The 11863-nt window shown below is 33.7% G+C and overlaps 3 protein-coding genes and 1 long non-coding RNA gene across 7 annotated transcripts; 1 reads left to right on the top strand and 3 right to left on the bottom strand.

Moving 5' to 3' along the window:
- Positions 1–2400: 2400 nt before the first annotated feature.
- Positions 2401–6427, bottom strand: LOC9306858 (receptor-like serine/threonine-protein kinase SD1-8). The gene is made up of 6 exons (XM_021018527.1): positions 5139–6427; positions 3888–4027; positions 3597–3807; positions 3275–3512; positions 3026–3179; positions 2401–2937 (listed from the first exon to the last, which is right to left on the bottom strand). Exons 1-6 carry the CDS (start codon positions 6418–6420, stop codon positions 2614–2616), a joined length of 2349 nt encoding a protein of 782 aa, XP_020874186.1. The 5' UTR covers positions 6421–6427; the 3' UTR covers positions 2401–2613.
- Positions 6428–7047: 620 nt separating this feature from the next.
- LOC9306859 (putative defensin-like protein 40) lies at positions 7048–7846 on the top strand. Its single transcript, XM_002868682.2, has 2 exons — positions 7048–7177; positions 7475–7846. Exons 1-2 carry the CDS (start codon positions 7111–7113, stop codon positions 7693–7695), a joined length of 288 nt encoding a protein of 95 aa, XP_002868728.1. The 5' UTR covers positions 7048–7110; the 3' UTR covers positions 7696–7846.
- A 537-nt stretch (positions 7847–8383) lies between these two features.
- LOC9304801 (AUGMIN subunit 1) lies at positions 8384–10088 on the bottom strand. 3 transcript variants are annotated; one of them, XR_002330332.1, is made up of 4 exons: positions 9664–10088; positions 9458–9576; positions 8820–8985; positions 8384–8601 (listed from the first exon to the last, which is right to left on the bottom strand). XR_002330332.1 is itself a non-coding variant. In XM_021017342.1 (4 exons), exons 2-4 carry the CDS (start codon positions 9566–9568, stop codon positions 8530–8532), a joined length of 321 nt encoding a protein of 106 aa, XP_020873001.1. In that variant the 5' UTR covers positions 9569–9576; positions 9664–10084; the 3' UTR covers positions 8384–8529. The 3 variants fall into 3 exon arrangements, 1 of the variants encoding a protein (XP_020873001.1); XR_002330333.1 differs by having other exon boundaries at positions 8820–9328; XM_021017342.1 differs by having other exon boundaries at positions 8820–8957; positions 9664–10084.
- A 675-nt stretch (positions 10089–10763) lies between these two features.
- LOC9306860 lies at positions 10764–11854 on the bottom strand. 2 transcript variants are annotated; one of them, XR_002330357.1, is made up of 3 exons: positions 11638–11854; positions 11372–11537; positions 10764–11268 (listed from the first exon to the last, which is right to left on the bottom strand). It is a non-coding gene; the product is annotated as an uncharacterized LOC9306860 (long non-coding RNA). The 2 variants fall into 2 exon arrangements; XR_002330356.1 differs by having other exon boundaries at positions 10764–11537.
- Between the last annotated feature and the right edge of the window lie 9 nt (positions 11855–11863).

The following is an 11863-nucleotide window of genomic DNA, read 5'->3' on the forward strand; positions in this document are numbered from 1 at the left end:
GCATAAACACGCTTGGAAGATGGAGTGGATGAGTCAAACGTGTCTTGACTCATTGTTAACATGAGACACTGAATATAGAGATTATCAGTAGGAGAGATAGTTGATATAATTTTAAAGAGATTAGATAGTTAAAAAATGTTACCTGATCTCCAGAAACAATTGAGGCAGGATTAACCAATTGTTCAGATTCCTCAAGGACATCTTCTTGCAAAAGTCCATCTTTGTTTAGGATTCTTGAAACCTTGAAAGAATCCTTACCATCCCAAATGTTTTCTTTCTCAACACATAGCAGAAAGAGAAAGGTCTTCCCAACCAAATTCCTTATTACGTCAGGCAAATCATTAGGGTCCTCAATCTACATAAGGAATTTAGTACTTATCAATTGAATGTTTCATATATATCAATTACATATATGGTTTAGCATAATAGAATGTTACCTCATTGAATGATCCACCTAGCAATGATGCAGCAGTTTCACCAACAATTTCTGAGCATATACTGTCAAACAAAAGACATTTTGTTTCACCAGTGTTATCCATCACCTTAACATATAGCATGTACCTTCAATAAGAGAAGTCATATTAGTAATTATTTCAAAGGAAAAACACAAACTTATAAATATGCATTATTATCAGATTAAGAAAAGAAGACTCACTTTGCTACAACATTAGTGACAGCATTCCTGCAGACATCACACCAAAACTTTGGCTTTTGTTTCTTCATGGAAGCAGTATTCACTCCAGAATGAATGTGAGTGACCTTTTTATTACAGTTACGGCAACTAAAGTAATACCAAGCACTTTCAATAGGTTTTCTTTCTGCTTAAACCGGATCCTAAACCGTATTTTCTGGTTTTGCATAACACCGATCGTTATTGGTTTATGAACAAATGAAATGATGGCCAACCTGAAAATGCCACGTCATCTAAACCACGCTAGTAAAAGCACAAAAGCAGAGCATATTCGGCACATAAGTGTGATTGTAAATAGTCATCAACACGAGACATAATCTAGTAAGCCAAATTCAAATATTTGATTTTGAAATTTTTCTTGTCCATACCGTTGTACATATCTCTATCGGGAGATCAATGAAATCGATCCAAACAGAATCGAGATCGATAGAGATTACGAACCAAAATCGAAATATGATTATGGAAATATGGTGGATTTGCATATCCGAGTTTAGGCTATTTAACATTATCTCTAAATATATTATTTATATTTAAGTTTATTTTAATTTAAAAAACTTAAATTTATTTCAAGTCTATATAAGTACCTTGTATATTTTATTCTTGTGAGGGTCTACTATGATTCTTTGGGAGCTAAATCACGTGGAACTCGAACGTTCTCCAAATCCCACCATCACAACCATCAAAGTCAAAATCAATTAGTCCCACATTGGCTTTTAAACTTTACTTTGAATTAATATCAAAGACTTTGCCCGGGTGGCAAAAAATTTGGGTAAAAGTTTTGACTTCCAAAAATAATTTGTTACATAAAATAGTGAACAATTATTACAAAATGTAGTTGTATCTTTCAAGGTTTTATCAATAACATTCAGATGACAACAAAAAATACAGATATCTCATAATTCCAAATGTTACGCATATAGGTGTTTATACATGCACCCATGGACATATATTTAGACCGGTTCGGTCCTTTTAAGGTCTAGGACGACTGGTCAAATCCATCACCACTTTTGTATATCTTAAACCATATATAGCTATAAACAAAAATCAGCTAAACCCTACCAACAAAATTCTATTGTAAATTGATTTATATAAGACTTGTTTGTATGTACAATGTAGTCTTTAATGATCTAACATTGTAACTATGAGATAGAGTTTTATGTTGTGGTCTCCTCTCTTGCAAGTTAAACTACTAATCAAAAGCACAATGTAGATAAATGTCCACCATAAATCGTTAATTACATAGAAAATTGCGCGTTCAAAAATCGTCTGAAAAACTGGTTTCTTTTCTTGTAACATATGGGATATAGTATTTTCAGGTCTTACCGTTTTTAAATGATTAATTCTTTGTATCTAAAATTTGAGAAAGAAATTAAGTCTGCAAAACGTTACGTTTTAGAGTGTCTGAAAATTGGAGATTATGATTACAACATGTTGTCGCCTTATGCACAACAAAAGCAAAGTATTTGACTCTTACAGAGAGCATGCATCAAGGATGAAAAGATTGCTAAAAGAAGTGGTTTTGTGCAATAAAAATATGAAGTGAACTGCGACAGTCTGAGAGCTATATACATTATTGTCTAAAAATATGAAACGAAATGTGAGGCACTAACTATTCAATTACTATTGACATTAATTCCTATAAATAAAAACTTGTAAATTAGAGATCAAGATAATTCGGCAAGTACTTCATAATTTTACTTTGTAGTTTGTAACGTGAGAAGGTTTCTGTATTTTCTGCTATTGATTTACATGCTATTGATCTTTATAGTAAAACAGACTAAAACATTAGAAAACATTATAAATTTAAGTACTTTGCTATGTTTTCTTTTTATCAAGTTCCAAGATACTTCCCACACCGGCTGGAAATGAACTTTTAGAATCCTTCTCCCATAAATAAATTCCTTGCGAAACACGTCGTTTGATTACCGAGGTTCAATGGCCGAGTAGGTTACTTCGGCCACAGTCCAAGATTCTTCGTTTAGCTTCTTTCGTGACGAGGAACCAGTCTCAAGATGACTTCTACGGACTAAATAACCAGGCGGTCCAGGCGGATCGATCTCCATTGTGTCGCTTGCGAACATGACAGACACTAATAACATCGTGGGTCTATCCTCTGCACGTTCTTGAACACACAAGAGACCAATCTGTATGCATCTTTTAACTTGGTGTGGTTGAAATGTTGATGAATCAAGGATAACTTGATCTATGCTGTCGAGCCCTTTTCCTTCCTTCCAATTCCTCCATATCTGTTCACCATAAAAAAAGCTTTAAGCGTTTATCAATCACAACAAAGAAAAAGAAGACGAAAATGCTTTGGATGATTATTAAACTTACATATGTAAGAAGACTTTCTTCGTTCTCCGAGTATATATAAAAGTCTCTGTTTTTTACTCCAAATATAATCTCAAGAAGCACGACTCCAAAGCTGAAAACATCTGACTTTGTTGAATAAGTTCCGTCCTCCGCGTATTCGGGAGACATATAACCGCTTTGTCAAGAAACAAGAAACACAATTGTGAGTTTTTGTAAAGTGTTTGCTTTATTTCCAAATGTAAAGATGATGCTGATAATTTGTTTGCTTACAAAGTTCCAACGATCTTTGTTGTGTTAGCTGCTGTCGTACGCTTGTCGAAGAGTTTACTCATCCCAAAATCTGATATCTTCGGAATCATATCTTGATCAAGTAATATGTTGCTCGGTTTTAGGTCCCTGTGGACCATCGGACGCCGCGAATCTTGGTGAAGATATAAAAGTCCCCGAGAGATTCCATTAATAATTTGGACCCTCTTCTCCCAGGTTAGCTTAGAGCTTTGGCTTTTGTCTAAGAAAACCAAACTCACATTAGTTTCTTTTCAATAACTTTTAACCTTAAAAAATACAACTTCTTAAACTGTGAGGCACTAACCGAATATAAACTTATCGAGGCTAGAGTTTTCCAAGTACTCATATATTAAAATCATCTCACCACCCTCAAAACAGTATCCCAGGAGCTGGACGAGGTTGACGTGTTGGACACTGGCGTTCAGACTCAACTCATTCTTAAATTCATCGATACCTTGAGTTGACATCTTCAACAATCTTTTCACAGCGATTTCTTGTCCGCCAAGTAACCTTCCCTGTTATATGTATATTATATAAATTACACGGAATTTACTGAACTAGTAGATATCTTATGTGTATATATATGTTAATCTACCTTGTAAACAATACCAAAACCACCTTGACCGATTTTATTTGAATCCGAAAAACCTTGGGTCGCCACTACAACTGTTTCAAGTGTCATTTCCTCACAATGTAATTCTCCTGATATAGTCATTAGAAGTAAAAAATTACTTACTCAAGTGAAAAAAAAACAATTTCCATTCTGACACAAATATGAAGAGAAAAAAAAAAGATAATCACAAATGTACCAATAGGTGCGGTAATTGCTTTTGTTGGCGGTCTCTTTTTTCTTTTCCAAACGCAGACCATTATAATAAAACTTAGAAGAAGCAAAATGACAACTCCGACAATAATAAATATTATTTTTGTATTATTTTTTTTATTTTTATTTTTTCCTTCGTCCCCTGAAAAACAAGTAAAAATGTCACAAAATTTATCACGTTATTTATGTTACATGATGAATATATATATTTTTTATGTCATCACGTAATCGTATATGAGTGTTTCGGTATTTTCTAACCACATCCGGCATCCCATGTATTTTATTTGCCACAATATACTGTTATGTTACGTAAGTGTATATCTATTTATTATTATTCATTTTTGAACAATACATCATTTTTTAATATTAAAAAAATCTTTTGTTTTATGTGCTAATTTGTTAATATATCCTCACTCAAAATTAATTATAACTCATGCATGTGCCTAATATTTTTTCTATATTTCAATGGAAACAGTTTTTTTTTTTTTTTGTTGTTGTTGTGTGTTTGTGTGGAATATATAACAATAACTTCCGATCCCTTATTATTAACGTAAATCTTTTTAATATCTAATATGAGTTGTTTTATCAACATCCCATATCCATTTTTCTTTTTGTTAAAGTAAACCAGCAGAGTTATTGTATATCGTTCAAAAGTCAAAACCAAACTGTTTGGTTTGATTAAGGAATCGTGATATATTATTACTAGAAGCTATTATGATGACATGTAAGTTTTCTAATAGATGTAAAACTATAGTCACTAAAAAACATGTGTTATGCATCCTCGGTTTAAGGCTTAATCGAATAGATTTAAACAAAAACAGAGCAATGGCCGAAGTCTTGTCGCAAACCAAAGTAATAAGTTTTTTTTTTAAAATGAGGTGATTAATATTAACATTGTAAAATTCTTTTAAGAAATCATTTTGCAATGATAATTTTTCTGAAAAATATATAACCTATTTTAATATTTTTGATTTTTATAAAATTAGTTAGATTTGTATGTAGTTTTTGGAGGGAGAAACTAACCGATATCAATGGCTTCCATCCTAAGTCTAACATAAAGATCTTGACCAGCATTCTTGTATTTCCGGAGATCGAGTAGCTCTCCTACCCAAATAACACAACCTGATCCACCATTTTCCATATTTGCGTTCGCGTATGCTGTACAGTTGCAAGTCGCTAAGCACTTCTTCTTGCATTCCTTCAACCCAAGTTTCATGTCTACAATTGACACTACTGTATCTGGCAGCTTCATGGTCTGCAACTTCAAGAATTGATCACCATTGCACTTCGACTGTGTCTTCCGCACACACCCTTCTTTTTTATCTCCTAGCTCCCATGCTTCTTGATGTCTCCCCTGAAACCCTTTGATGCAGTTACAAATTGGTGATGTGTTTATGTCACAGAGACCATTAGGACCACACATGTTGTACACATGGCACATATCATATTTTTCTGGTAATAAATACCCTATCCACTTCAATTCCCCTGAAGTTGGGATCCATGTGGACCGGTTCAATATTCCGGAATGGTCCATCCTCAGTATTGAGAAAACGTTACCGTTAGTTACGCTAAATGAATAGCTGATTTCCTCACTCTTCATAGTAATGTTTTCGGTTCCGTGCGTCAATTTTCCAATCACGTTAATGTCACTTACACTATTCCACGGACCAATTCGGAGTGATGGCTCACCCTTTTCCCGTATGTAGCTCTCAGGAGGCTCACGGATTTCTACTTTGTAAGTGTAATCGCCAGTTGAAGGATCATTAATGCTTTTCCATGATTTTAGTATCCTATTTAGACCCGACTTCTTATCCCAACCCAGTTTCATATCAGGGAGTAATGTATCCGTCGGAAAGTCGAAGCTTTGCCATAAAAATCCACTTGTCTCGTTGTTACTGGAGTATCGCAATACCAAGTTGCCATTGTCAAGAAGCTCGGCGGTCAGGTCCGACTTCAGACTTTGGCCAGTCACATTGGTTGACCAAACAGAGTTACTAGTATGATCAAAGAGATGGAGGTTGTTACTGAAGATTTTGAGTGTTCCGATAGGCTTGGAGAGTGGATTGTCTCTGTTGGCAACCCAAACAACTTCATTAGGCAGCTTTCGGTACCACATGCCAAGGTACCATCGGTCACCAACACTGGAACTTGGGGCCGGTTTGAAAAAACCAAGCTCAAGAATACTCTTTGGGGACGAGATCTTGTTTTGGATAGATATATCGAAGGCAGCTGACGATGAGATTCTTGAATTATACACGGAGAAACCTTTGTGAAATAAGACGAATAAAAATAATACGATCCTCATCTTTTTCTTTTTTTTCTCTTTGTCTTCTTAATCAGTTTCGTTCTTTCTTGTTTGAACAACTGGATTCTTCTTAGAATTATATATTCTCTGGACAATAATTTATTCTTTTTCAACACTGCTTGACTTTTACTACAAGCATGCGTCGTTAGGACAAAGTTAAATTTTCAACGGGACATAAATGAAACTAAAAACTACATACATGTGAGATTAATTTCTCCCACGGCAAACATTGCATATGTGGAACTAGTTGTCAATTTAAATCCTAATAAAGGTCCCCAAATCTATAGCACATCAACTGCTGGAGGATCGAGACTCGTTGATGAAGTCCATAAAACCGTTCATTTTCCATCATTTAAACTATTGTCGAATATGGGAATTTTTGGTGTTGAAGTTTTAGTTTAAATTGTCATGTTTTATTTGTTCCTAGTTTCTCTAGTGTTTTCAGTGTACCATAATTAAGTTTTTTTTTCCTTCCCTATTAAACAATTATTAAAATGAAATTTTATTTATCTTCTACTTATCTCTCCTATTATTTCTCACCCATTTTAAGTGTTCCATAGGCACTATCTATGGATCACCTAGTATTTTTATCTTAAAAAAAGAAACCAAAATTCTTTATATAGAACACTGAGGTGATTTATACACATAAACTATTTCATCTAAATAAAAGAAGCAGAAAGATAAAGAAAAATGGCCAGGATTGCAAATGGTGTTGGAATCGTTGGTCTTTTAATAATTTTCATGTTGATTTGGGGAGGTAATTTACATTATAATATGAATCTAACCAAACTCTCTATTGTTGTGTGTTTGTATTCATAACTAGATCATCACCCGTACTACAGTACGGGTTAAATTTTATTTATTACAAAATTTATAAATTGTACTCCCCACGGAAGAGTAATATATTCTACAAAAAAAGCATTCAAATTTTTCATATTCAAATATGTAAAACAAAACACTTGTAAATGAAAGCGTAAATGCAAAATTTAACTTTTAAAACAATCCAAACCCAAATCATAACGATTACTTTTTTATTTATTTTGTGAGTCATTAGGAATGCCAAAAGGAAATGCTAAACATTATGATCCTTATTGTCGGAAGATACCCAGCGTATTAGCGGCACCTGGGAACTGCTTTAAAAAAAATGGTAACGCATTATGTAAAGAGTCTTGCGTCAATGAAAAATTTCTGCATGGCGCATGTCTACATCTACCGAAGCCACAGTCAAAACTCACATGCCACTGCTGGCTTAAGGATGCTAAATTTTGTCCTTAAGCCTAATCCTTCCAAACCTCGCGTCAATATATTGATACTAAGGGGAATCTCATCAACTTGCATGCTTCTTAATATCGATAACTGTATTTTCTGTTTTGTTTTTTTAATGAATTGAATAATTCACTATAATAAAAAGGTGTTTTGCATCTTATTAACATATTAATATATACTTAGTATTAAGTCTCCTTTAGCTTAATACTATATATACTCTGTTGTATGATCACTTTATGTTTAATGAGAAATTTCACACTTAATTCTAAGTGTTAACATGGTATCAGAGCAAAAGCATTTTCTCATTCCTATTTTTCCGGAAAGGTGATTAACGGAAAACAGAAATCTCCATCTTCTTCTCACTACAGGAAATGTGGGTATTAATAGCGGCCGAAAAACGCAATTATTCATCTACCATAGCGTTTCCTTAAGCGCTCTGACATCGCCCGTTATAGAAACTCGGACACTTTTGATAGCGGTTTTGCGTTGTGCAATAGTTAAGTATACAACGATAGCGTTTATGACGCTGCTATTATTAATATTTATAATAACGTATAATAATCGTTATGATTGGATTGTATCTATTTTTATAATTTGTTTTTTCTGCAATATTTATATTTGATTAATTATTTCAGTAATTTTTATTTTTTATAATATTTGTATTTTTGTTAATTATTTTAATTATATTTAAATCACATTTACTGGAATTTTTGGATTAAAATAACATATCAAAAATAAAATACAATATTTATTATCATTATTACATAAAATAATATACAAAAACTCTTATATAAAAAAAGTTTACACACTAATTTGGCGTAAAACAAAAACAAAAATTAAAAACTACAATTTCTTCTGAATATTGCTTCGTCGACCTTTAACCATCTCAATTGCAGCTTGGTCATTAACATGAAACTGTAAAGACAAAACCAATTAAATCATAAACAAATAAGTCAAATTAAAAAAAGAGACTGAAGGAAATGATATATATATACACTGTGAAGCGACACTAGCAATAACCAATAATAAAGTGGAGACTGATAATGCTGAACAATCACAGTTTAATTAAGACTTGGAGAACCAGAGATGTTATCAGGTTTTTCGATTTAATGAAAACAAAGTAAGAAGATTACCGGAGGCAAGTCCTGGTAGCTTCTTAGAGTATCAAGAACGGGTTTTGCCATCTTCTCCAATTCCTTCCGGTGCTCTGCCATTTCTACCAGCTCTCTGTGGCTGATCTTAGGAGAGTAGCCAACACAATTGAGTAACATCTGCTATCAGCAACCATTCATTTTGACTCTGTCAGGTTGTTTAAAGGAACCAAATTCAGTCTTAGAGTCAATAAAAGAAACCAAAACGAAAACTAACTATAAACCAAACAAAGAGAAGAACAACAGCTTACACACTAACAGAAGATGCAGCAACAAGAAGATTCAATATGAAAAACGAAAGAGAAATTGTAACAGAAGATACAGCAACAAGAGAAGCAAAAGCACAAGCTCTAGAAACCAATCAACCAAAACTATAAAACCCAATAATCATCAGAGCCAATATGGGTCAAGTAGATAGCTTCTGACAAAGCTTTATCAGTCCATTTGTTCTTGTTTTGGAAGAATTTGATCACTTGTTGAGACAGAGTCATCTGTGTTCATATGTAAACTAATCTTACTTAAACAAAAGAAATCTCCAGATATCACTAACGCAAATTCAAATGGTCCATACAGAAACTTTACTTAAAGGCGAGATCTAACAGAGAAAACTAAAAGCTGACCGTTTTGAGAGGAGAGCCGAGGACGGTGGCGTCGGCCATAGCGAAGCTAGCTCCGTGAGAGAGATCCTCTGCCGAGCTTCGTAGAATCGGTGGGATTCTTGGGATACCCATCAATTCAGCTGCGCAAAACAGAGACAACACAAATTCATTCATTTTGTTTCACGAATTAGCACCGATTTCAAGAGATCAGTATATATGAAATGTACCGAGATAGTCAGGAATGATGTGGCCATCGGTGGAGAATTGGCGTCGACATGGTTCCCGGAGAGAAACTGCTTGTTGCTGGCGTCGTAGTAGCCGTCGCCAAAGACGAAGACCTAATCTGAATTAATTTTGTTGTGAATTTTGTTCTCAGTCGATGTCGAGGAAAGGAAGAAAGGGTTGAAGAGAATCTCGCCAAAGCCTTTGTTGGGCGATGAACGGATGAGATTACCTTAAACATGCAGCCGCCAAAGCCTTTGAAAGGCTGAGATGTCGCCACGTCATGTATCCGAGTGAAACATTATGATTGGATTGAGTAAATTGATCAAGTATTAGATCCGATGAATGGCTGAGATCTCGCCACATCAGCAATCCGAGTGAAACATTATGATTGGCTTATTTTGTTTATAGGCATAAAAATGTGTTTTTACTATTTATATAATTTTAAAAAATTATATATTGATGAATTAATATGTTTATGAGTTATTTACATGATTATATAATTTTTTCGCAATTTAAAAAAAATATTTTGCAACGTTTTTAGAAATTTGAAGGGAACACATATGATTGCCTTAGAATACATGTACACTAATCTTCTTATTGTGTAAATCATATTGTTGAAACACATTAATGATGTTATAATTAATAAAATGAAAGAATTCATTTATGTTATAATAGTATACTACTTTATATCATTAATATTAGCTACTATTTAAAACACTAAACCCTAAACCCTAAACCCTAAACCCTAAACCCTAAACCCTAAACCCTAAACTATTTTTAAAAATGAATTTTATATATATTATTATTTGTTATAATTAATATTATTACTATTTCAAACAAATATAATCCAAAAACCTAAACCATACATTTCATACCCTAAACCCTATATCCTAAACCCTAAACCCTAAACTCTATACCCTAAACTCTTTAAAATTATAACTTTGTTATTATTTATGTAATTATTAATATTATAATTAAATATTTATGTCTTTTTGAGATATTTGGTTATTTTTTTTTTTAACTTTTTTTTTACAAAATTCGAAAATCATTTAAAAAATCTTAAAAAAATCTTTAAAATCATTTAACTTGAAACCTAAAGTAGATGCCTTAAAATAATCAATCTCATATAAATAATCAATCTCAAAGAAAATGGAGAACAAAAGAATATTGTTGGAAATATTTTATTTACAAATGATAAGAGTATACATGTAACAGAGATATATAAAACGAAAGTGGTGTCATGATCCTCTATCATATCATCAATAGGAGGTTCTGAATTCAGTAAGCAGATACTCTGCTCAACTTGACAACATTCTTCACTCTTGGTCCAGTGACCATCATCCTCAAGGAAGCTGTCGGCAGTAGGACCAAATCTTTTGCAGACAAACTTATATTTGGACGTCAGCTTCTTGTAAGCATTATAGAGTTCTTTTCTTTTATTTCTCTCAATAGCTAACTGAGATGATTTCTCCAACATTTCCCTCTCTGTCAAATTGAGTTTACCCTGCAAAACCTCAAGAGCCGTCCTTAACTACATCAGAGCTCAGCTATATCCGATAAAAATTTGACTACTAACTCATTACACATCCATGGAATCAACCAGCAATCTAGCATTGATTAAAAAAAGACAATGATGAGATAATATCATTGGTCAGAAGAACTCTTTCGAATAATAGATTGGTTGCTGGAATAACATAAAAGCTAACTCACTTTCAGGCCCTTCAAGCTTGTTCACGGCCTCTAGAAAAAGCTCATGGAGCTCAGGACTCCATCTCATTCCTGGTATGTGGTTAACTGCTGATCCTGGAGAAGGCTCTACAGTAACAGACATTGATGCAGGAACACAGTTTTGGCCATGATTCACTTGGTAGATCTCCTGCAATCAGAACAAAAAAGCTAGCAAGTTAAGGAGAGAAACTCACTCTGAACAGTCTCAAGGGTAACAGCAATCCATGTGTCTCTCCAAGTTAACTTACATCAAGTCTGGGGTTTCAGCACGGTCTGTGATGCCTAACTCAAGCTCATCAGACAAAAACTGCAGTTCCAATTACTCTGTTAAGGAGAAGTTGTCATTAGGACATCCAAGGTCAAGATCAGAAGAAGCGTCCCCAGAAAGAGTAAGCAAGGAGCTGTCTCCTCCATCACATGGATTGCTTAGAAGAAAATCCTCACTGAATTGAGAGTATCTTCCTTGTTCATGAA

Source organism: Arabidopsis lyrata (genome assembly GCF_000004255.2).
Source record: "Arabidopsis lyrata subsp. lyrata unplaced genomic scaffold ARALYscaffold_7, whole genome shotgun sequence".
Lineage (NCBI taxonomy): Eukaryota > Viridiplantae > Streptophyta > Magnoliopsida > Brassicales > Brassicaceae > Arabidopsis > Arabidopsis lyrata.

What these genes read in the sequence shown, in the direction of transcription:
- LOC9306858 (XM_021018527.1), bottom strand. Translation starts at nt 6,420, where the DNA reads ATGAGGATCGTATTATTTTTATTCGTCTTATTTCACAAAGGTTTCTCC. An exon ending in GTTTTGGTATTGTTTACAAG is followed by an intron (nt 3,808 to 3,887) that starts GTAGATTAACAT and finishes TACATATAACAG; the next exon opens with GGAAGGTTACTTGGCGGACA. An exon ending in ACAAAGATCGTTGGAACTTT is followed by an intron (nt 3,180 to 3,274) that starts GTAAGCAAACAA and finishes TTCTTGACAAAG; the next exon opens with CGGTTATATGTCTCCCGAAT.
- LOC9306859 (XM_002868682.2), top strand. Translation starts at nt 7,111, where the DNA reads ATGGCCAGGATTGCAAATGGTGTTGGAATCGTTGGTCTTTTAATAATT. An exon ending in TTTCATGTTGATTTGGGGAG is followed by an intron (nt 7,178 to 7,474) that starts GTAATTTACATT and finishes GTGAGTCATTAG; the next exon opens with GAATGCCAAAAGGAAATGCT.
- LOC9304801 (XM_021017342.1), bottom strand. Translation starts at nt 9,568, where the DNA reads ATGGGTATCCCAAGAATCCCACCGATTCTACGAAGCTCGGCAGAGGAT. An exon ending in TCGGCTCTCCTCTCAAAACG is followed by an intron (nt 8,958 to 9,457) that starts GTCAGCTTTTAG and finishes TGCTGATAGCAG; the next exon opens with ATGTTACTCAATTGTGTTGG. An exon ending in GCTACCAGGACTTGCCTCCG is followed by an intron (nt 8,602 to 8,819) that starts GTAATCTTCTTA and finishes TTGTCTTTACAG; the next exon opens with TTTCATGTTAATGACCAAGC.